At 41.5% G+C, this 22,308-nt stretch overlaps 1 protein-coding gene across 3 annotated transcripts in view; it reads right to left on the bottom strand.

The window, feature by feature from the left end:
* Positions 1 to 9,485: 9,485 nt before the first annotated feature.
* The window catches only part of pde4b (phosphodiesterase 4B), a 167,123-nt gene continuing 154,300 nt past the window's right edge, over positions 9,486 to 22,308 (bottom strand). For 2 of the 3 annotated variants that reach the window (XM_033028308.1, XM_033028309.1), the window contains 6 exons: positions 22,046 to 22,210; positions 18,678 to 18,777; positions 16,650 to 16,804; positions 16,411 to 16,533; positions 13,738 to 13,920; positions 12,556 to 12,945 (listed from right to left, as the gene is read on the bottom strand). In XM_033028308.1, the coding sequence (XP_032884199.1) occupies positions 12,556 to 12,945; positions 13,738 to 13,920; positions 16,411 to 16,533; positions 16,650 to 16,804; positions 18,678 to 18,777; positions 22,046 to 22,210 (1,116 nt within the window). Of the gene's footprint in view, positions 12,946 to 13,737; positions 13,921 to 16,410; positions 16,534 to 16,649; positions 16,805 to 18,677; positions 18,778 to 22,045; positions 22,211 to 22,308 lie in introns of all 3 variants that reach the window. The other variant, XM_033028307.1, reaches the window with a different exon arrangement.

The raw sequence follows: 22,308 nt of genomic DNA, 5'->3' as shown, positions 1-22,308 counted from the left end.
TCAACTACCCTCTGTGGCAGAGAGTTCCAGAGATTCACCACTCTCTGTGTGAAAAGGTTTCTTCTCATCTCGGTCCTAAAGGATTTCCCCCTTATCCTTAAGCTGTGACCCCTTGTCCTGGACTTCCCCAACATCGGGAACAATCCTGCATCTAGCCTGTCCAACCCCATAAGAATTTCTATAAGATCCCTTCTCAATCTCCTAAATTCTAGAGAGTATAAGCCAAGTCTATCCAGTCTTTCTTCATATGAAAGTCCTCACATCCCAGGAATCAGTCTGGTGAACCTTCTCTGCACTCCCTCTATGGCTATAATGTCCTTCCTCAGATTTGGAGACCAAAACTGTACGCAATACTCCAGGTGTGGTCTCACCAAGACCCTGTACAACTGCAGTAGAACCTCCCTGCTTCTATACTCAAATCCTTTTGCTATGAAAGCTAACATACCATTCGCTTTCTTCACTGCCTGCTGCACCTGCATGCCTACTTTCAATGACTGGTGTACCATGACACCCAGGTCTCGCTGCATCTCCCCTTTTCCTAATCGGCCACCATTTAGATAATAGTCTGCTTTCCTGTTTTTGCCACCAAAGTGGATAACCTCACATTTATCCACATTATACTGCATCTGCCAAACATTTGCCCACTCACCCAGCCTATCCAAGTCACCTTGCAGTCTCCTAGCATCCTCCTCACAGCTAACACTGCCCCCCAGCTTAGTGTCATCCGCAAACTTGGAGATGTTGCCTTCAATTCCCTCATCCAGATCATTAATATAAATTGTAAATAGCTGGGGTCCCAGCACTGAGCCTTGCGGTACCCCACTAGTCACTGCCTGCCATTGTGAAAAGGACCCGTTACTCCTACTCTTTGCTTCCTGTTTGCCAGCCAGTTCTCTATCCACATCAATACTGAACCCCCAATACCGTGTGCTTTAAGTTTGTATACTAATCTCTTATGTGGGACCTTGTCGAAAGCCTTCTGAAAGTCCAGATACAACACATCCACTGGTTCTCCCCTATCCACTCTACTAGTTACATCCTCGAAAAATTCTATAAGATTCGTCAGACATGATTTACCTTTCGTAAATCCATGCTGACTTTGTCCAATGATTTCACCACTTTCCAAATGTGCTGCTATCCCATCTTTAATAACTGACTCTAGCAGTTTCCCCACTACCGATGTTAGACTAACTGGTCTGTAATTCCCCATTTTCTCTCTCCCTCCCTTCTTAAAAAGTGGGGTTACATTTGCTACCCTCCAATCCTCAGGAACTACTCCAGAATCTAAAGAGTCTTGAAAAATTATCACTAATGCATCCACTATTTCTGGAGCTACTTCCTTAAGTACTCTGGGATGCAGCCTATCTGGCCCTGGTGATTTATCGGCCTTTAATCCATTCAATTTACCCAACACCACTTCCCGACTAACCTGGATTTCACTCAGTTCCTCTATCTCCTTTGACCCCTGCTATTTCCGGCAGATTATTTATGTCTTCCTTAGTGAAGACGGAACCAAAGTAGTTATTCAATTGGTCCGCCATATCCTTGTTCCCCATGATCAACTCACCTGTTTCTTATAATAATAATAATACATTTTATTTATGGGCGCCTTTCAAGAGTCTCAAGGACACCTTACAAAAATTGAGCATGTATAGGAAAAACATGTAAGGGGAATGAAATAAATAGTAGAGACATGACTAGTACACAAAGTAAAGACAGAATTCAATACAAAACACAGCATGAGGCAATTAATGCACAGATGAAAAGGGACGGGGACGTGGGGCTAAGGATAGGCAGAGGTGAAGAGATGGGTCTTGAGGCGGGACTGGAAGATGGGGAGGGACACGGAGTTGCGGATCAGTTGGGGGAGGGAGTTCCAGAGCCTGGGAGCTGCCCTGGAGAAGGCTCTGTCCCCAAAACTGCGGAGGTTGGACTTGTGGATGGAGAGGAGACCGGCTGATGTGGATCTGAGGGACCGTGAGGGTTGGTAGGGGGAGAGGAGGTCAGTGAGATATGTGGGGGCCAGATGGTGGAGGGCTTTGTAGGTGAGGACCAGGATTTTGTAGGTGATCCGGTGGGAGATGGGAAGCCAGTGAAGTTTTTTGAGGACTGGAGTGATGTGATGCCAGGGACCTATATGCAAGGGACATATATCGAAGATTGACACAAAATGCTGGAGTAACTCTGCGGGTCAGGCAGCATCTCTGGGGAGAAGGAATGAGTGATGTTTCGGGTCGAGACCCTTCTTCAAACTATATATCCAGCATATATCTCCTTGTTTCAGCATCACTTGTAGCCAAAACTGCCGCAATTGACTCTGCAAAGTCCAGCTTAATTCTTCCAAAATTGGTCTTGTGCTAATTTATGATTTTAACTTGTGGCCTCAGTCCTAACCTTCTCCATAAGTCCTTTAAAGTAGTTAAAGTTAATTAAAGCCAAGGATGTTTGCAGATAACTACCTTAAACTATCTTCCCAGCTGTTATCAGGCAACTGAACCATCCTACCACAACTGGAGAGCAGTTGTGAACTTCTATTTACCTCATTGGAGACTCTCAGACAATTTTGGATCAGACTTTACTGGCTTTATCTTACACTAAATGTTATTCCCTTATCCTGTATTTGTACACTGTGAATGGCTGGATTGTAATCATGTATTGTCTTTCCGTTAACTAGTTAGCACGCAACAAAACCTTTTCAGTGTACCATGAGACAATAAACTAAACTAAACTAAACTAAGCTAAACTAATCTACTAGAATTATGGCCACAGGTCCAAAAGTGCTTCCCCACTGATACTTAACTCACTTTCTTTATCTTGTCCCTAAGAGGAGGTCCAGTGATGCATCCTCTCTAGTAGGGACCTCTATATATTGATTAAGGAATTTTTTTGGACAAATTTAACTATTTCCTCCTTGTTCAAGCCTTTCACACTCTGGAGTCCTAGTCAATTTTTGGAAAGTTGAAATCTCTTACAGGTATTACCTTACCATGTGTGCAGCTATCTGCAATCTTCCTAAACATCTGCTTTAATTCATGCTGCCTATTGGGAGGCCTTTGATACAGACCCATCAAAGTGATCATTCCATGTTAAGGACACAAAGTGCTGGAGCAATGCAGCGGGTTCAGAAAGGGGGGGAGGGGGGAGGGGAGTAGAGGGGACTGGGGGGTAGAGGGGAGTGGGAGAGTTGGTGCTGTTGGCATTATCTAAATTTGGAGTATTCAATGTTCATACCATTGGTTTGTAAGCTGCCTATGGAATATGAAGTGTTGTTCCTTCAGTCTGCATGCGGCCTCACTCTGGCAATGGAGGAAGCCCAGGACAGAAAGGGCAGTGTGGGAATGGGAGTTAAAATGGTTAACGACTGGGAGATCCAGCAGGCCTTGGCGGATGGAGTGCAAGTGTTCGGTGAAATGGTTGCCAAGTCTACGCTTGGTCTCGCTAATGCACAGGCGCAGTAGATGAGGGTAGAGGAGGTGCATGTGAACCTCTGAAGGACTGCTGGGCTCCCTGGATGGAGATGAGGGAGGAGGTAGAGAGAGACTGGTGCTGCATCTTCTGCAGTTGCAGGGGAAAGTACCTGGGGAGGGGACGCTTTTGGTGGGAAGGGATGAGTAAACCAAGGAGTTGCGGAGGGAGCGGTCTCTGCGGAAAGCAGAAAGGAGTGGAGATGGGAGGATGTGACGGGTGGTGGGATCACTTTGGAGGTAACGGAAATGATGGATGATGTGTTGAATGCGGAAGCTAGTAGGGTGAAAGGTGAGGACCATGTGAACTTTATCCTTGTTCTATCTAGGGGGGAGGGAGCAAGAGCTGCAACATTTATACCCTGGAAAATTGATTTGCCAGTCCTGCCCTTCTCTGAACATGTTTCTGTTATGGCTATAATATCCCAATTCCCTGATCCAATCCATGCCCTGAGCTAGCGTGCTTTACCCGTAACCTGTGCCCCAGATGAGATCCCAAAAAGCTGAATCCCTGCACCCGCACCAGCTCCTCAGCTATGTGTTTATCTTGCCTGTCCTTCTACTCCTGCCCTCACAGGTACATGGCTCTTGGAGTAATCCAGAAATTATCACCATTGAGGCCACGCTTTATAACCTGTTTCCCATCTCCCTATATTTACTCTGCAAGACTCAACCCTTTTCCTACCTATGTTTAAGAAGGAACTGCAGATGCTGGAAAATACCTTTTCCTACCTATATTGTTAGTACTGATGAGAACAATGACTTCTGGCTGCTCCATCATCCCTCCCTTTAAGGATGTTCTACAGCCACACTGAGACTTCTTGGACCCTGGCACCAGGGAGGCAATGCACCATCCCAGAGTTCCGTTTGCAACCACAGAATCTCTGGTCTGCCCCATAACTTTAGAGTCCCTACCATCGGGAGGAGGAGCCATCTTGGGGAACAGCTGCTAACCAGCAGCCGTCCGTTTAATCCATTTTTTTTTCTTTTCAGTTTTTTAGTAAGTCTTGTTTTTCGTTTGTAGGAGAAGTGGACTTCTTAATGTGGGGGGAAGGAGGTAATCTTACTTCTAGGTCCCTACCTGGTCGGTGAGGCAGCTTTTTCTCCGGGCTGCCCGTCGACCCGTCCTCGTGGCCTACCAGCGGGCTTGGAGCGCCGTTTCCTGGTGGGGACCGCCCAGCACCTCGGCTTCGTTGGCGGCACAGCGCTGGAGCGCTATCGTGGAGCGGAGCGGGCGATGCCTTGCCTGGGTCGCCGCGCTGGATCGACGCGCTGGAGCTCCGGTGAGCTGTGACCGCCGTGTTCAACACCTCCGGGCTGCGGGTCTGCGGAGCGGAGCGGGCGGCGCCGACTTTAACATCGGGAGCCTGGGAGCTCCAACCCGGTGCGTCCCTGTCGGCATCGGAAGCCGACAATCCCTGCTAGGAAGCGGCCGTTCCAGGTGGCCCAGCCACTGTGAGGACTCTCCCGACGCCGGGGCAACTCCACCCGGCCAGAACGGCCAGGAACATCGGGCCTCCGTAGAGGCAATAGCGGTGGCCTCAATAGGCCTGACTTTTGGGAGAACTGGGGTTGGGGACTGGACTCTGTGCCTTCCCCCACAGTGGTAACCACTGTGGGGGGATGATTTTTTTGTATGTAGTTACTATGTTAGTCTGTGTCCAAGATGGCTGTCGGAAGGGAGAGTGGTCGCTGGCGCGCTTTAGCTGCCGCTGCTCTCTCTTCACATTGTGTTTTTTGATTTTGTGTCTTTGGAGCGATTTCTATCTTTAATTTGTATATTGATGATGTCCTTATTATTTATTTTTCTCCGACTATATGTTTTTTTCTCTTCTGTTAATCTTTGTAAGGGGTCCTTGAGATTTGAAAGGCACCCGAAAATAAAATGTATTATTATTTATTATTACCTCATAATCCCAGTCAAGCTTCACCCCATCCCATTGTGCCTCGGAGTCAGACCTGGTGCTACAGACCCGAGTGTTGTTGCTTTCTCCTTCCTGGACACCATCCAAAAGGTCTATTTGTTCTCATTGGGAATGGCCACATGAGAATACTGCATTCTCTGGCTACTCCTTTTACCCTTCCTGGCGATCACCAATCTACTTTCTGTCTGCACCTTAGGTGTATACATCTCACTGTAGGTCGTTTCGATGAAGCCCTCAGTTTACTGGACTTTACGGTTCATGAGGTGCGTCCAGCTGCAGCTGCCGTTCCCTCACGCAGTCAGTCAGGAGTTGCAACTGGACGTATTTCCCACAGCTGTAGTTCGCAGGTAGATTGGAAGTTTCCCTGACATCCTGCATCATACATACCGCTGCCCTGACTACAACACCGACTCCACTTAGACTAAAGAATCTGGTTAAGGAAAAAAACAACCTTACTTTATCTTGCCGTAACCCTCCTCGCAGAAGCCTCTCAAGTCAAAGCCTCAAGACTTACCCTCACTCAGTACTTGCATCTCAACACACAGCCTCTGCCAACACAGCCACTCCGCTATCCATTCACCTCTCCTAAGCGGTTGCTGTGTCTCTCAATGAGCCAATCAATCAATGCTCTTTAAAAACAAGACCCAAAATTTTGGAGTAACTCAGCAGGTCAGGCAGCATCTCTGGGGAACATGGAGAGGTGACGTTTTGGGTCAGGAGCCTTATTCAGACCTGACCCGAATCGTCACCTATCCATGTCCTTTGAGATGCTGCCTGACCCAATGCGTTACTCTGCACTTTATGTCTTTTTTTGTAAAGCAGCATCTGCAGTTCCTTGCTTCTACATTTGAATGCTCTTTTAGATCTGCCTGCTGCTGCTGCTGCTGCTGCATGGTATCAGGGCTTTTACTTCTGTGTTTTGTGTTGTTAGATAACATACAGTATAAGCAGTTCATTTACAGAGCCGAAACAAAAAGGGCCAGCTGATGCTTGAAGGTTTTCATCACCCATATATACCGTTCAATAAGTTACAAGCTGATTCAGCTGATATTTGTCATCCTATTTCTGTGTAAATCACTCACTGGAGTGCATCAGTAATTGGCCTAATGAAGAAAATTGAGGACCTACACATATTTCAGTGGTATCTGACTGCACCTTACATATCTCGTGCAGTCATTCATTTCCTCTATTTCCTTTTGTATTAGAATTTCTTTAATGGTTCTTTATATTCCTCTTGTTCGCCTTCTGCTGCCTCAGTTAGTATTCAGTGCATGCACAGTACTTCGATGGTACTTTAGCACTCCTAGGTAGTGGCACAAACTTTGCAGCAAAAGGCAGTAATTCCATGTCAATAAATCCCTTCAAAGAGATGTTGGAAACATGCCTGGTTTCTAATCAAATTAACATTTATTGGGAAGATTGTAAACAAAGAGGGTAAAATGCTCCAGTACATAGAATGGTTTCCAGGGCTGCTGGGACCATGGCAATGTTGAATACGACCCAAATGGCCGGCCCTGAATAATACAACTGTGAACATTAGTAGAGTGGAGGTCTGTAGTGGTTACTTCAAAACAGAGTTTCTGTCGAACATTCTCTCAGGCAATATAATACATTGGGTTCAGGTTTCAAGTGCACAAGTTGGAACACATTGGTTGAAGTGGGGGATCCGTGTGGCAAATTGCCATTTCTCACAGCCCATCTATGTACAGTAACATTTTGTAAATCACACACAGAAGATGCTGCAAATTCTGGTAAAATATTTGTAACTAATAACCGAATCATTCCTGAGATCTTTCTTGTAAACCTCCTCTGGACCCTCTCCAATGCCAGCACATCCTTCCTTGGATATGGGGCCCAAAACTGCTCGCAATACTCCAAATGCGGTCTGACCAGTGCCTTATAAAGTCTCAGCGTTACATCCCTGCTTTGGTATTGTAGTCCTCTCGAAATAAATGCATTGCATTTGCCTTCCTTAAGGGGCTGTCCCACTTGGGTGACCTAATTGGCGAGTTTAGAAGAGATTGAAAAAATATCATGTTGAAGACCTCCTTCCACTATGTAGAAGACCTCCTTCAACCTCCTTCGACTATGTTGAAGACTAGCTTCGACTAGCTACGACTAACTTCGGGAAAATTGGACACCGAATAGTGGAGAGTGAAGTTGACCTCCTTCGATTCCCTTCAACCTTCTTTCGACTATGATGAAGACTATCTACGACTACCTTCGACTACCCTCGATTACCTACGACTAACATGCCGACCTACGAGTAAACAAAGTATCTATTTTTTCCATGGCGACCTTTTTTTACTCGTGGGCATTTTTTAACATATTGAAAAAAACGCCGCGACCTAGCTGAGGCCTTGAGTACGCAGCGACCACTCTTGAGCATGAAGGAGAGTTACAAAGACCTCCTACGACCATGTTGCGAGTATGAGTCGAGGCAAACTCATCCAGAACTCGCGGATTAGGTTGCCCAAGTGGGACCGGCCCTTTACTACCAATTCAACTTGCAAATTAACTTTTTGGGAATCCTGCATCAGCACTCCCAAGTCCCTTTGCACCTCTGATTTCTGAATTATCTCCCCATTTAGAAAATAGTCTATGCCTTTATTCCTACCACCAAAATGCATGACTCTGCATTTTGCTACGCTGTATTCCATCTGCCACTTCTCAGCCCACTCTCCCAACCTGTCTAAGTCCTTCTGCAGATTCCATACTTTCTCAACACTACCTGCTCCTCCACCTATCCTCGTAAAATCAGCAAACTTAGCCACAAAGCCTTCAATTTCCTCATCCAAATCATTTATGTACACTGTGAAGAATAGTGGCCCCAGCACCGACCCCTGTGGAACACTAGTCACTGGCAGTCAAGAGCGGAACTCGCTATCAAAACATGGAGGGGACAGGGGGAAACACAATTTCTTGGCGACCGCGCGCGCATGCGCACACTCACACACACACGTGCGAGGCTTCGGAGGCTCAATCCAGCGCTAAATGCAGCTCAACTCTGCCTGTCTCGCCGGGTTAACCTACAAGCCCTGTCTGGACTGATGGGACACCAGCGCTGCTTCTCCACGCTGGCCATATTTCCCGCAAGCCCAGGAAGGCTGTAGGCTCACCTGGCGGGACAGGCAGAGTTAGCTGGGTTTAGCGCTGGTTCTCTGCACTGGCCCGTCTGATTCCCGACCAAAGATCCTATAGCGGAGGATCTTTGCTGTCGACCTCTCTGGCCACCCGTGGGGAGGGGAGGGGGCAATCGGGACAGCGCCGGAGACCCGGCCGGGATCGATCCTGGCTGCGGATGAGGCGCAGGTCTGTGCCACGTCTCCCTCCTCCAATCACCGCACTCTATCCACAGTTCCACCCCCCCTCCCCACTCCTCCAATCATCGCGCCGAATAATTTCCCGCCCCCATTGCCTGCTAACCGACGTCTCTCTCGTCCAATCGGCGCCCTCGATCATCAGTCCCACCCCCACTGTCTCGCGGAAAGCGGAGATTTCACCGGGTTTTAAAATCCGGATTACAAAAACTTGGGGGGGATGTCCCCCACCTCTAAAAACATGGAGGGGACGTGTCCCCTCTGCCCCCCACCCCCCGGGTTTTCCGCCCCTGTTGGCAGTCAACCAGAAAATGCCCCCTTTATTGCCACTCTCTGTCTTCTGCCATCCAGCCAACCTGCTATCCATGCTAGTATCTTCCCTCTGATACCATGGGCTCTCATCTTTTTTGGCAGCCTCACGTGCGGTACCTTATCAAAGGCCTTATGAAAATCCAGGCAAACCACATGCACCCACTCTCCTTTGTTTATTCTGCTATCCTCGCCTGAACAGATCATTGCAGTAACTTCAATACAGAGGCCAATGGTTCAAGGAGGCCAGCCTTGTCAAAAGCTATTAGAGGTGGACAATACGAATGGCTGCAATCTACTGCAGAGATTCCATTAAGTGAACAATGGTGGGGTCATTGGTATAAAGACAGAAGAAGATTGAAAATAAAAATGCAGTATTATTCTCACTGAGTTTAAAAGCACCATCTGTGCTATTTAATAACTTCCAAAATGCAATAAAATTGAAAGAACATAAAATATATCCATGCTTTTGTTTAATCACTTCATATAAAAATCTCTTAAAAGGTTTCTGAACACAATATACAATACTATACCATACATTGTGTGAGACTCAGAAAACATTAAGGAAATCGCCACCTGAAACATTGCAATGTTTAACAGACATATAAACCCATTATTCATGCAGACGTTTCAATCTGTTGAACCATTTTTAACACAATTTGGACCAAAAGCTTAAAACGTAGTTAACAAGGTACGGACATCAGACTGCAATTTTTTTTTTTGTGTTTTGTAATTTTTTCTTTTCAACAGTTATCTCCAACATTGTTTCATAGTTGCACATTGAATAGGTTTAGACTGTAATCTGTGGTGGATTACTTTAGATAACTGAAAAATCTTTACGTTAATATCTGTGACCTCTGGGTTCCATATGTCTCTTTATCACCACTGCTCAGGTTATTCAATATTACACAATAATTAAAAAAAAAGTAAGAAGGGAATTCACACCTGAAACTTTCTACACGGTAACACCACCACTTTAAAGGCAATGTTAAGGTATAAATTAATAATTTACAGTAAACATTATACAATATGTACATGGTATAAATACATATCTCTAAATAGAAAAAGGATGTGTTCTAAGAATATGGGTTTCAATGCTGTACAAAGGATGCCCAACTGAACCATAAAGCTGGTAAGGAATGTCAAGACACCTGAATAAATTAATAGGCCAATGCATTCAATGAACAAACTCATAGTTCTACATGATACACCTAAAGATATCTAAATGTTCCATAATGTCTCCAAATACAAACTATTGTTGCCATATTTTAGTTTAAAATTGTTGGTTAGAATTAGCCTGCATGTAGACAATGTATTTCTGTGACCTTTAATGTCATGAATAGGAACAATGAGGAGTGGTGCCATAGTTTTGCAGTATAAACAAGGGAGGATGGCATTGCTATGCATTGCCATCTCTATCTAAATGCCCAATTATCCAGTGAAACATAGTTCCCTTTGAAAATATTTTTTTTTATTGTAGATGATCATATCTATCATTAATAAAATGTGTGTGTGTTTGAGATTTGTGCGCTATCATGGATCAAGCAATATACATGTGCTAAAATACCAGTTTTTAAGGAGATGCAATTTTGAAAATGTGTGATATTAAAGAGCTGAATCCTTTTCCCAATCTGGACTTTTTATTGTGAAGAGTAAAAAGTGAAAATATTCCCTTTTACCTGACCCTGGTAACTAAATTAAAATTACATCACAAATAATCTGTTTGAACTTATTAGTGTTGTTAATACATGTTGGTGTACACATTTCCAGCTCATATCTTACTAACGTAAGAGGCAAAAAGAAAGATCTGATGGGATTAACAGATGTTTTGTCAACAAATCAACAAATCAAAGCTGCAAGTTTGTATTGCAACGATTGCTATGAAACTGGTGGCTTACCAGAGTGAAAGTCTCAGCTCAGATCATGAACCTACTTTGAAAACCTGGAAACTGGCATTCTATAAATACCAAAATATTTCCCGCAGAGAATGAAAAAGTTGTGGAGGAATGCGAAAGATGCCAATATAACACAAACCCAACTAATGAGGTCTATATTTATCTCTATTGACAGAAATATTGAAGCAGCATACTGTCTCTATTTTTTCTCTTGGGTTTATGCTTTTGCACCCACGAAAATAGAGGCACAAATTTTGTGAGATGTAACTCTTTTCCATTTTAGACCTTAAAGATTTTATGAAGATTTATCAGCAGGCATAAAACAGGCCCGCTGCTTTGGAAAATTCCCTTGCATTTCCTGAAAAATAGACGCAAATCCCTAAAGGATGTGGTATGAATGATTTAACAAAATGTTAACTGACACGATGGGGATGTATTTGGTTACTTTGCATGCTTGATCCCAAGAAGGTTTCTCTCATCTGCACGATCTTAGGAATCTTTTCATTCCCCTAACATGTCACCCATGTGGCTTTCAGAACTAACATGAAATTAGACCCAGATCTTTGGATTTGTGATCAACTTTCCTGAAAGGTCCATACCAGAGTTGAGTGTCCCAAGTTTCCTCACTTTGGATCCAACAGAAAAAAAGGAGTCTTTCAACACATCATTCTGAGCTGGATTCAAACTTGCCCTGGAGGTGAAACTGACTGATGATATTCAACATCTCACTCATTATCTTAACTATTGGACACATTGTTAGTTGGGACTGTTATAACGGTTACCTTATCACAGGGACAATTACTTGATATTGTGTTTAAATTATCAAATTTACTTTGATAAATTGCCTTACCTCCTTCAAGGACTGTAACAAATAGCTATTTAAAATCTCCCAAAAATGTTTATTTTTAAAAAGGCAGGTATAAAAAAGAAAATGTTTTTAAACTACTAAACTGATTGGAATTCATAAAAAATGTTGCAACTCTTTGTCCCTTTTTAACTTTAAAAGTAAAGATGCACCAAAGAATACATTTTATAAACAATTTGTTATTAACTGTAAGATATTGCAGTTGTTTAGGATGGAAACTGGAAGACTTAATTCTCATTTACTTTAATGTTGTAGAGAATTATAAATGGATTTGTTCATGCCACTATTCTTCAAATGTAGAAAAGTTTGGTGAGGATTTTAGTAAATTGTGTTCACTTAAATAAAATACTTCTGGAAGGACAATAACATTTTTCAAAAGGCACACAGTCCTAAGACGTCATTGACTTAACAGAGACCATTTTCCTACATGAAAAGCTATTTCATATTGTTTAGACTGACATACAGTTTCAGTGTCTTGCAGTACAAAATCTCTCAGTGTTGTGTCATCATTTGCATGTTCACCCTCACTGTTGGGTGGCTTTTGCCCCCCCCGGTTTCAAATAAACATTGCTTGTAATTAAGTTCATACATCAAAACGTCCATATGTTTTCACCGCCTTTGTCTCTCCAACCGTGCCATCAAAGGTAGTTCATCATCTGAACCACAATGGTAAACTTTCTTCAGCAAAGGTCTATCTTGCATTATAAACACACATCATAGACTTCTCCCCAACAGATAATTAATTATCGTGACAATCGGTCCACTTCTGGAGAAAATTTACGTATCTGCTGGTGATGTGTCTTCAGTGAGAGGATCTAGTTGCGTTTCCTCCGCCTCAGTTTCCTGGTTTTCAGACTCCAGTGCAACAAATATTTTTGTTTCACAACTCTGACAGCTACTGTCCTCTTCGCCCAGACTAGTTTCCTCCTTCTCAGTTCCTTCGGAATCCTCATCTTCTTCCAGCGTGAGCTCAAATTGGAATTTTTCCGTGGAACAATGTCCTTCTTTCTCTTGTTCATCGGGGGAAGGGGATGGGCTCTGGGGAATCATGCTCTGATACCAATTCCTATTGTCCTCTAATGTGTCCAGAATATCCTGTGCATCGGGATGAACGAGGTCGGCCCATGTTTCCCATAATGGATGTACAATATAATCAATGAATCCAACCTGAGTTAAAACAAGATATTTAAAATTACGGCATCTTTAAACAAAAGATTATAACATACATAGAAGAAGCTGGAAATACAGTTTTGTTGGTTTGTAAAGAAAACACTGACTAAGTGCTTCATTTGGAATTTAATGGAACAGGTACATTCAGGCAAAGCATCCTTTCTACATAAATGGCCAAAGCACCAGGGAGAATGGATATAAATCCAATGTACTGATTGTCTAAAAGCAGAGGCTCAGAATCAAACAGGCTTGATCCTTTTCCATTAATCAAAGACACTTATCCCATCCCCTCACCCCAACTAAAATCACTAATAACTGTAGTGATGAACGTATTTTTCTGAATGGGATGTTGCTTCACATGATCCTCTGCTCTTTTTGATCCACTTGAACAACCTCGGGCATTCAGGGCATTATGTCAATAAAGATGACACCAAACTAACATGTAGGAAACAGAAAAGAGTAGGCAAATATAAGAAAACGGCAGACAAAAGAAGTATACAAAACATTATGAGGGAAATGCGAGGTGGTGACTTTTCAGAACCAGTGAAGAGAGAAAATATAAATTAAATGATACAAAATAGAGTGCACAGCACAGACACCCCTATATGTTTATAACGGCAAATCTTTCAAGACAGAAGATCAAGATGATGAAGAGGTTAAAAAAATATCAAGGATCTTTCACTTTATAAAAAGAGGCCGTGTGTACAAAAACAAGGAAGTCAGACTACTAATAAAACGATTTGTGGAGGTTTTGAACATTACTCAACAACGACATAAATGATCGCCTACCTGTGATTTTTCAATGATTGCAGTGTGTTTATCACACATTGGGCTTATTTCCATGCCCCGCTCACGTTCTTTGTCTCCCTGGTGAAAGAATTCATCCATGATTCGATCCGTCCATTGTCTGTACAGCTCAAGCGACTTTGTGGGATTGCTCAGATCAGCACAGTGTACCATGTTACGCAGAACCTAGCAGCAAAATCAGACAGTTAAAGTTATGTATCACACAATCATCTTAAGAACAACATGATCAAAGGAGGCAAATTATTCTGGCCTGCCTTTGGCTATAAAGCCAGCTACAACAATACACTCCATAGTTCAGTTTATCGCAAAGTAGATGAATGAGATGCAAGGAGATTTTGTACCTTGTCTGACCTCTTCCCTTTGATTATCAGTGTACTTTATTGGTATTCGGGATCATAACTTGGAGAGGGAATAGTTTGCACTTGGGTTTGCACAATGTTTCAGGCTCCTTGTGTTGTGATTCTACATTGGAGAATCCCTTGTATCCCCTGCAGTCAATACATTGTTTCCTCCATTCAGCAGAGAAATTAGACTGTGAATGGTGATCAGGGACATCGGCTTGCTAGATACTTTCTTCCTTTACTTTTCTTTCCCCTCCTGTTCTGACTCTGATTACTTTTTGGTTCAAAGTCTCCTTGTTCTTATTCCCCTGGCACTGGCTATGCTGGTAACTAAATACCACAGCATGAAAACTGGTGGACTGAGAGGATGTGCTCCTATTCATATTGAGAAAGTGGTTGTTGTTTTGTTCTCTAATTTATGTTAGCATGTATGCAAATGGATATTAATTCAATTTCCAGGCTATGCTTCAAAACTTGCACTTCATTATTCTCGTCATGTCATCCTCTATTTTAGAGGTGTAAAAATGTCACCTGCTGAAAGCTGGCTTACAATTTTCTTGTGTGTAAGAAATGTCACATTTAAACTAACCGGGCAGGGGGATGGGAACCAATGCAAGGAGACAGAGGGCCATAACAAGAGGACAGAAGCAAAAGGTAGAAGGGAGATAAGAAAAACAAACCTGAAAGCTTTGTGCCTTAATGCGAAGAGCATTCGTAATAAGGTGGATGAATTGAATGTGCAGTTAGCAGTTAAGGAATATGATATAGTTGGAATTGCGGAGACATGGCTCCAGGGTGACCAATGCTGGGAGCTAAACATGCAGGGGTATTTAATATTCAGGAAGGATAGACAGAAAGGAAGAGGAGGTGGGGTGGCCTTGCTGGTTAAAGAGGAGATTAATGCAATAGCAAGGAGAGACATTAGCTTGGATGCTGTAGAATCAGTATGGGTAGAACTTCAAAACAGCCAAGAGCAGAAAACGCTTGTTGGAGTTGTGTACAGACCACAAAGCAGCAGTAGGGAGGTTGGGGATAGCATCAAGCAGGAAATTAGGGATGCGTGTAGCAAAGGTACAGCAGTTATCATGGATGACTTTAATCTACATATAGATTGGGCCAACCAAATTGGTAGCACGCTGAGGAGGAGGATTTCCTGGAATGTATACAGGATGGTTTTTTAAACCAATATGTAGAAGAACCGACTAGAGGACAGGCCATCCTAGACTTGGTATTGTATAATGAGGAAGGATTAGTTAGCGATCTTGTTGTGCAAAGCCCCTTGAGTTCAGAATCAGGGGTCACAGTTTTGGGGCTGAGATGAGAGAGAGTCGTGAATCTGTGGAATTCTCTGCCACAGAAGGCAGTGGAGGCCAATTCACTGGATGTTTTCAAGAGAGTTAGATTTAGCTCTTAGGGCTAAAGGAATTAAGGGATATGGGGGAAAAATAGGAATGGGTTACAGATTTTAGATGATCAGCCATGATAATTTTGAATGGCAGTGCTGGCTCAAAGGGCCGAATGGCCTACCCCTGCACCTATTTTTCTGTTTTACTATGTTTTCTAATCAGTTAAAGTATTCAGCTTGAATGGGGCACACGTTGCATGTCCGGGGAGGTAGTTGGGGTAGTGGTGCTAGTGAAATGCTCTTCGACTAAAGCAATCAATTAATTAATACAGCTAGATTGGAAATCTCCCACTAATGCTGCTAAGTGGGTAAATATCTAGGATCAATGAATAACAGCAAAGGCCACCAATTCTATTCAGACTAATCCTATTTGCCAGCCCTTGGTGTGTAATTTTGATTATTCTAACACATTAAGTGCCCATCAAGGTATTTTAAAAGAACAAAATCCATTTCCTCATCCACTGTACGTTCTCCACAATTCCCCTGTAATCTTTCTACGTAATGTCTTAAAACTGTTACCCAATTATTCCAATAATTGCAATAATATTGGGTTTTTATGATTTTTTTCGTTTGTTATGTTCTCTCTGAGTACTGTGTTTACAGGCTTCTTGTGCTGCTGCTGGTAAGAATTTCATTGTTCCGTTTTCAGTACAGATGACAACTAAATACTCTTGACTCTCGACTCAGGCCTTATCTGAGAAACATAGCTGTAGATTCCTATCAAAAAAGCCTCTCATCATTTTAAATACCTCGATCGTATCTTTCTTCAGTAGCCTTTCTTGCAAAAGCATCCAAGTCAATTATAGCTCAGACTAAAATAGGATAGCAGATTTACGTGGATAATTTGGATGTTTTTATACTTCAATTACATTACATTACTTCATTTATTTTTCAGATCATGTTACTCACCTGTATTCTATCTGTATAATTATCAAGTTGCAAAACACCAGAACTCGTCACTTTCTTTGTTTCCACCATGGTCTTGAGGTCTGCTAGTAAAGTCATATGTTTTGACATGTCAGTGGCTAACACCTAGAACAAAGAAACAAATTTAAACACTTGAATAAAATTATTACAAGATTTAAATCTCCACAAAACCAAAGACGCCCATTGGTTTTTAGCACTAGACCACATGGCCTGTTACTTACGATCTCAATAACCATTTTCCTTAGCATCTGCCGCTGTTTTTTGGTGAGATTCTGAAAGATGTCACAGGAGTCTTCCTGTAGCAGTTTAAATCCTACAGCCAGATGGTGGTTTTCTAACACAGACTCATCGTTGTACATCAGTGCTAACTCGGAATCTGAAAAAACAAACAGGGACAAGAAAGTATATACGATGAAAAAAAACTGAAAAAACCCATCTGTTGTTGATCCTTTGTGAATTAGGTAATGTGTTTTGTTGAAAATAAATTCAGTGTAGCTCATTAAGGCGCAGGCATGCAACGTTACTGAAGGATTGACACAAGTACAATATTGGACTTCCTTTTTAAAAGAATTCACGACAAAAAACATCAGAACTCTTCTCCATGTTGGATTGGGAGAGAGGATAAAAAAAGAGGTAGGACATAAGAACGCTGGACATTGTTGTTTGCTAGCTAACCGATGGCTATAAAGCATGATTAACAGTTCCTCTGGGTAAATCACACATAATACATTATTAGAATTGCACATCAAATATTCAAACGTAGGCAGGGGTGTTAACAGATCTAAGATGTAGAGAGAATTGTTTAGGAAAAAATGCTCAGTCCACTCTGAGCCCATGACATTGAGTGGTCTAAGTTTAAATCCGTGCTCTGCCATCTGAGCTCAGAGAGTGGTGAGTGTTTTACAATGGGCATCAAGGCCCCTGCAGGTGATGGTGGGGGAGGGAGCGTTAAATTCTGATCAAGCTTTCTATTGCCAAGTGAATTTGTTAATATTGTACATCATATTGTATAATATTGTAAAATCATATAATATTGTACAATTGCTACAATGCAAACAATGCCCAATTAGACAGGTTACTTAGGAAGTTGGACAACCAGGCCACCATTAGGAAGAGAGACAAAGAATAAAATCTCCTTAAACTGAGGTAATTCATGCGGAGCAAAAACAAAGGAAATAGGTTTGAATGGCTCCATTTTAAAACTAGATTGAAAAATGACACAAAAATAAAATGTGATGAATCTTAGGATTCCTTTAGAAACTGAAACTACTTGGAATTAATTTTATTCTCGTCGCTCATTCCGCCCACACAAAATTAGTCACCACACCCACCGAGTGTTAGAACAGACTAAACTAAAATAGGGAAATACAAATACACAAGTACAATAACTGTGTTGGTGTGACACATAAATAATACCAATTAGAGATCTTCTCAGAGAAATCAGCATTTCTTCATAATAAATTTAATAAATTTATAACTATTTAAACTGGCTATTTTTCATCTGCATTCAGTCATATAAAAACATAACCATTTTCCCATATTATTCAGAGATTTAAACACTACCTTGAAAAGCTTGAATAATAGCGATGGTGCACATTAATACAGCAATGTACGGCCTGAGTGGGTAGAGTTCTTTAAAGGGTAGGATGTACATGATTTGTGGTACTAGTTTAATAGATTTGTCATTTTATATGCCTCAGTTTACATAAAATTTACTGGAAAGTTCATCATCTTTTCTCAAATCCGGTGCTAGATGTTTGGAATATTTGGGGTAATATTTCATCCTTGATGGTTGGAACTACACAAGAGCCAGAGTATTATCTTCTTATTGCACTTCTCTCTATATCAATGAATACTAGAACGACGAGAGTAGACCATCTGGAAAGCACTGATGGACAAAGGAAAACTTCCAAATATTCTCTGCCAAGTTTAAAAATAAGTTCTATTTGCTACTTTGGATACAAAGCTGGTTAGAAAATTTCTCCTGCTGTTGTCACTTCATGAAAGCTTGTATGTGAAGACAACACAAAGATAATTAACGCCCATTGAAATGCAATAAAGTTATAAGTTCGGCTTATGCTTCAGAAAAGGTGAGAAAGGCTAAAATGAATGAGCAAAGGAAGAAGTGTTTGTTTTTCTTATATTTTTATATATTTAAAATCTAATCAGAAATCAGATAGCAAACAAAAAAAAACACAAACAAAAAAAAAAAAAAAATGAAGCATATTCATCATCATCCATATACTTACTGGTGTTAATTAAAAATTGATTGGAGACACCAGGGTGATCTGCATCATGGATTGCAGCTGCAAAAATTGCAGCAAGAATCTCAAGATCTGTGAACACAGCCTGGAGAAACAAAGAGACATGAATGAGTAATGAATGATGGCATTAATAGCACAAATAGGATCCACAGCCATTTTGTGTCCCCAAATATCGGTTTGTAAAAAAAATCCTTGTGGAACAACATTTATTGTATTCGTCGACGATAGACACAAAAAGCAGGTGTAACTCAGCGGGTCAGACAGCATCTCTGGAGAAAAGGAATAGGTGTCGTTTTGGGTCAAGGCCCTTATAGTATTCATTGTAGGTAAATTCAATTGGCTACAATGTGCTCTTGCGAATGTGCTGTCCTGAAGTGCTAAGATGCAAGACAAGGGCACAGAAGAACTTTAAATCTCTATTTCAACTCAATTCCTATCTCCCATTTACTGCTACTGGATGTACAGCTCATTGTCATATGTGCTCCTCTCCGAGCAGGCAGTAGCTACCCCTGGAAAATATATATTTGCAGCTCCCCACATATGGATGAAGTGGAAATTGGTTCATGTCTAATCTAGGATATTGAGAAAATAAGAATCAAATGGAAAAAAGATAATGTTCATTGACAAAAATGCAATACTATTAGCTGACGAATAAATCCTAGTGATGAGCTATAAAACAATGCATTGATTTCTTATTAATTATTCCCATATACCATAGCATTTATATAGTACCTGTACTCAATATAGAAAAATCACCTGAAGCCTAATCAGCAAATCTCAATGGTCAACCAAAAGAAATATTTGGTGTGAAAAGTAAGAGTGTAGTCAAAACACTAAACATTAATATTAAAGAACAGGGAGGGGTATGGAGGGAGAGAGGGCTTGTTTAAAGGATTCCAGAGCCAAGGTTCTGGTCACCAATGGCAGGGAGAGTAAACGGTGAAGCACAAGAGGCTGACTTTGAGGAATTCAGATGCAGTAGAGCTGGAGAAGGTTATAGAGAGGGAGGCTCCAGAAGGCCAACATACAAAGTGAGAATTTAAGGTTTCTGACACAATGGCAAGGCGTCACTGTAGCTGACTGAATGAGTGAATGGGACTTTGCACAGAATCAGATACTGCAGCAGAATTATGGATGAGCTGAATTTTATGGAGGATGGTCAGACAGACAGGGATGTGCTAGGCAGGAATGATGGAACAAAAGGCAGCAGGTGACATGAGGTATACTCAAAATAGCTGGGAAGAAGAGACTGGGTTATATTTCAGCTTGGGGTAAAGTTGAGCAATCAGGTTGCGGACAATTTGGACTAACCTGAGCAGTGAAAAGGGAGGAAATAGAAGCAGTGATGGGACAAAGGAGTTAGTGGTGGAAGCCAAAGATGATAATTCTGTCTTCACAAAGTTTCAACTTCGAATTCACCCAACACCCAACTCAATGCAGCTAATTTAATAAAGCAGAATGCAGCCAATATTTACATTGTAAAATTAGTGTAAGGGATGAAGGATGTATTTCTAACCCAATGTGAACTTTCAATGTAATATATTATGTTTGGAGACATCTATTTAATGCACTCACAGACAGTCACAAATACTGGTTAAAGCCAGTTTTGCTTTTCAAGTCACGGGAGTTCATGTGTAAAGTCTGACATTTCCTTGCCCTGGATAAACAAGTCCAAGTCCCAGAACATTACTGTCTCGTTTTATTAGCTGGAGGAAAACATTTCCACTGGAGCAGAAAGTGGATCTTGGGTGCATGACATTAAAGGGAGTACTGGAGAAAACAAAGGGCAAAAATATATACCCGACATTTGGGGTATTTCATATAATGTTGAAATCCACAATCAATACTCTTGCTTAAAAGCCGATTGAGAAAACACACTGTTACATATGTCACTGTGCAATACTGACCAGGATGCTTTCAAGTTATATCCCATTTCTGCATTGAATTCTATACATTTTAACCAGGTCAGTAAAGCCTAGTCGAGAATTAGCTTCAGTATTCCTGGGTTTGGGAAAGGGAATGAACAAGTACGATTTGTATTTGATTTTAAAGATGTGATTGAAGTGGGGCGGGGCTAAGAATAGCTAGCATTTTAAAAAACACACTAAGTGCTCTAGTAATTCAGCGGGCCACTTCAGTTTGAAGAGGGTCTCGATCTGAAATGTCACCTATTCAAGTTCTCCAGGGAGGCTGCCCGAACCACTGAGTTACTTCAGAACTTGGTGTCTTTTGTTTGTAAACTAGCATCTGCGGTTTCTTGTTTCTATGGTTAGCATTATGTTTAGTTGCGATGCTTCATACATTTAAATGACCATCCTCACTCTCTATTAAAAAAGAGGAGGCAAGTGGAAGGTACAAGACTAGTCATTTGCACTCGAGTGTGCTTTGAAAAAGTACGTCTTACATGAAGCATTATCTGAAGAAATAGGGGAGAAATAGCAATCAATAATTGTGCCAGAGAGAAAAACATACATTCTCTAAGAACTGGCAATACTGTGGCTTTTATTGTTTCATGATGAATAAAACTGTTCTCCTGGAGAAGCCTTTCAGCAGTTAGCTCCAAATTATGAAAGACATCATGCAGAATGTTTACTTCCCAGAAAAATACATTTCAGTTGTTATATATTAAAATTAGATTATTGACCTGAAGAAAACAGCTATAATTGTACGGAATTACATAATTACAGGCTTAAATAGCTTTCTGAAAATGCACTAAAGCACCTTTTGGATCCTTTAATCCAAAGAATTTCACAACCAAATAATTATTTTTTAGGTATTTTAACAGCAAGCGCCCACAAATGAGACAACCGCTTTACTGATCCATCTGTGTGGGACTAATTTTGGAGTGAAGGTTGGTCAAGTATTTGATCAAAACAGTTTCTGAAGCAAAAATCTTTACGTCTACAATGGCTCACTGAAGAATGAAGCATCACACAACCAATAATGCAGTATTACCATGAAATGAAGCATAGATTATATCAGTTTCTGACTACACTTTAACCAACTATTATAACCATTGGGTCAAGCTGATACCTATAGTAAAGAATCAACAAGCCATGGTTAGGTGATACCAAGCTTAGGACATAATATATAATCATCGTTGGAAGACAGGAGGATAATGCGTTTCATGATTGGAAGGAATTATCAGAAGGGAAGGTGCAATGAATCTTTATTGTAACACATTGAGAATTTGGCAAAGAGGATTTGGTAACAAAACGCTTCAGTTGTGATTCTCTACATTTCACTTCAAAAATAATTAATTGACTGCAAAACAATCCGGGGTGCTCTCTGGTTAGAATGGGCCAAATATAAATGCAGACTTTTCCTTTTTTGCTCGTTAAAATTGCACTTACGTCGAGAGCTGGCGTTGAAAGAAGAATGTGCGTAGACTGTGCAACATCAGCAGCATGGAGACTGTTGTGATAAGCGACATCGCCGTGGTAGTGGTCTTCCAGTGTCATGATGTATGTGACAAATGTGTCCACGGGGATCTGGAATGTCTTCAGCAGATCCCTCTCCTATTGAAAAATGCAAATTGCACGTCAAGCTAAAATCAATTAAAAAATTGATGCAAAAAAATGATTAGTTTTACTTTATAAAGTCGTGCACTGAAATA

This window comes from Amblyraja radiata, chromosome 10 (assembly GCF_010909765.2).
Source record: "Amblyraja radiata isolate CabotCenter1 chromosome 10, sAmbRad1.1.pri, whole genome shotgun sequence".
In the NCBI taxonomy this organism is placed as follows: domain Eukaryota; kingdom Metazoa; phylum Chordata; class Chondrichthyes; order Rajiformes; family Rajidae; genus Amblyraja; species Amblyraja radiata.
The sequence above is the reverse complement of the archived record's forward strand: the minus strand, read 5'-3'. Positions and strand labels throughout refer to the sequence as shown.